Source organism: Montipora capricornis, chromosome 11 (assembly GCF_036669925.1).
Source record: "Montipora capricornis isolate CH-2021 chromosome 11, ASM3666992v2, whole genome shotgun sequence".
Taxonomy (NCBI): domain Eukaryota; kingdom Metazoa; phylum Cnidaria; class Anthozoa; order Scleractinia; family Acroporidae; genus Montipora; species Montipora capricornis.
In genome coordinates, this window is record NC_090893.1 from 27,611,173 (window position 1) to 27,613,672 (window position 2,500).

Consider the following 2,500-nt stretch of genomic DNA (forward strand, 5'->3'; position numbering starts at 1 on the left):
TTTTTTGCACGATTTATCAAAAGCCGGGCTCATCTATTTATGTGGTGAGTCAGTGGCATTACTTTAATTTCTAAGAACAAGGAATGCTGACAAAATATAAATATTTCAAAACTCGCACTTCAGTTACAAATCAGCGGTTTATGGTCCACTGCGGCTCCACAACATTCTTTTGTTGGGAGGACTACTGTGCAGGTAAGATCGGTAAGAGATGAGCCCCTTCTAAGAAAGAGAAAACCTCGTTGAGTGTAGGGAACCGGGAATTAAAGAGCGCCTTTTTGGAATGGCTTCAATAAAATAAATTTCTGTGAAGCTCAGTTCCCTCAGAAATTTGAAAACACTAACAAGCGGAAGTTATTCATTCGTACAGTACGAAAGGCAACCCGAACAAAGTCAATTTCATGGCGATATTCGCCAGAGTTAGACGGATGTTATTGCTATATCTCGATTTACTTCAAAATCATCATCAGGCAAAGCAAGGTTTACAGAGCGCCCCTGATGAGCGCACCTTATGATGATTTTGAAGTAAATCGAAATATAGCAATAACATCCGTCTAACTCTGGTGAATAAAGCCATGAAATTCACTTTGTACGTGTTGTCCTACGTACTTGTCGGTTGGTCCCGGATTTTATTCATTCACCGAAGGTACAGCACACGGTTTCCTCCCCTGACAGCTCCCGTTCTCGATCGCTCAAAGCTAAGGGATAGCCTTTTATTTCTACAGATGAAATTTCGTTTACACTGTCAAAAAACAGGATTATTACTCAACAGACTTCGCTGTAACATGAAGGGATAAATAAACCCGAAATGAATTAGATCGTCAGCTGCGTATTTCAGAGTAAGAGACCGCACCAAGTTTTTTTCAACTTTCGATATTGGCCATGTCGATCGACACTGTTAGAAATAACACCTTAAAATTAGTATCATAGCCAAGTTTGCGGGTCGTATCTTTTTAATCGCGAAATTATAGCTTCGGGACATTTACAAACATTTGTATTATTATGCTGGGGGCAAAAACTATGGGATCTGAAATTTTGCAAAGCCAATACAGGTTACGGATCAAATTTACAAAATGAATAACTTAAAGAATATAATATCTGCCGCTGTGGTTAAGAGTGCTCCATATCTGAGAAGTAGCAAAATATAAAAATAAAAATCAATAATAATAATAATGATACTAATAATAGAAAAATTAATAATAATAATAATAATTATTATTATTATTATTATTATTATTATTATTATTATTATTATAACAATAATGATAGTAATAATAATATTATTATTTGAAACCTGGTGATGACTTACTATTAATTGCCAATTCCTTATGATAGTTTCAGTCTTTGTTTCCATACCCTCATTGAAAATGGACTGGTTAGACTTTGGAACAAAAATACTATCAGTCGTTGCTGGAAAAATGGCACTAAATGCTCTAGTACCTGGGGCTAGCGCAATTGTCGATTTCGCTCAAGCAGGAAATGATTTTTACCAAGGTGATTTAGTCGGAGGTCTAATTAACGTGGTGTCAGGAATTGGCGACATTTTTACGCTTGGAGCTTCCGGCGTTGTTAAAGATGCAATGAAAGAAAGTGCAAAGAAAGCTGGCGTGGAAACTGCAAAAGAAATGGCGAAGGAGGCCGAGAAGGAAGCAACACGAAAGGTTGGTCAAGAACTTGGCAAACAGTTGGCAAAAGGAATGGTGGAAAAAGGAGGGAAAGGGGCTGCTATTCAAGCTGCAAAGGCGGCAGCTTATGTAGCTGGTAAAAAAGCAACCAAAGAAGTGGGTCAGCAGATTTCTAAAGAATTTGCAAGAGGAGCAGTCAAAGAAGCAGTTGAAGAAGCGTGGAAAGAGGGTACTAAGATAACCGCCAAGAAGTTTGTACATGATTCTGCGATAAAAGTAATTTCCACTGGTGGCCGTGAAATTTTAATAGCCTTAACAGAGGATCTTTCTCATGAAGCAATCAAAGAAGGTATTGAAGGCTTCCTTCGTGAAACGGCAAAGCAGACTGGAAAGACAGTCTTCTCCTTTGCTCTAACCGGAAGTGTTGCTACAGCTGCTGCCTCGAAGGAGTTCACGAAGAATGCTTGGAAACTCACGGGTCTTGATTATACCATTGCAGTTGTAAAGGGCAGCATAAACAATTTAAAGTAAGGAAATCATGATAGCTAAAAGCTCCCAGAACACCCCTAATTGTCAGACGAAACACTTTTGAAAGCCCCCAGGTCTTGTTGTACACTTTTCCGTGATTCATACCAACCTAGCAGGTGATTAGTATAGCAACGTACTCTTTAGCACGAAAACTAGATATTCAAGGGATTTAAAATTGTTCAACAGGCCCCAGTTGTTCAAACGATGGATAGCGCTATCCTCTGGATAAATCACTATCCAGGGGATAAGTAATAGCGAAACCAATTGCGCTATCCAATGGATAGTGATTTATCCGGTGGATAGCGTTATCCACCTTTAGAATAACTGGAGCCTGATCTGATAAATATAAT

The 2,500-nt window shown here is 38.6% G+C and overlaps 1 protein-coding gene across 2 annotated transcripts in view; it reads left to right on the top strand.

The window, feature by feature from the left end:
• LOC138024507 (uncharacterized) overlaps positions 1–2,500 on the top strand; it is a 12,008-nt gene that overhangs the window by 8,474 nt on the left and 1,034 nt on the right. For both annotated transcript variants that reach the window (XM_068871717.1, XM_068871719.1), the window contains exon 2: positions 1,333–2,500. This exon is cut by the window's right edge and continues 1,034 nt beyond it. In XM_068871717.1, coding sequence (XP_068727818.1) covers positions 1,365–2,153 — 789 coding nt within the window. In that variant the 5' untranslated portion in view covers positions 1,333–1,364 and the 3' untranslated portion in view covers positions 2,154–2,500. The remainder of the gene's footprint in view (positions 1–1,332) is intronic.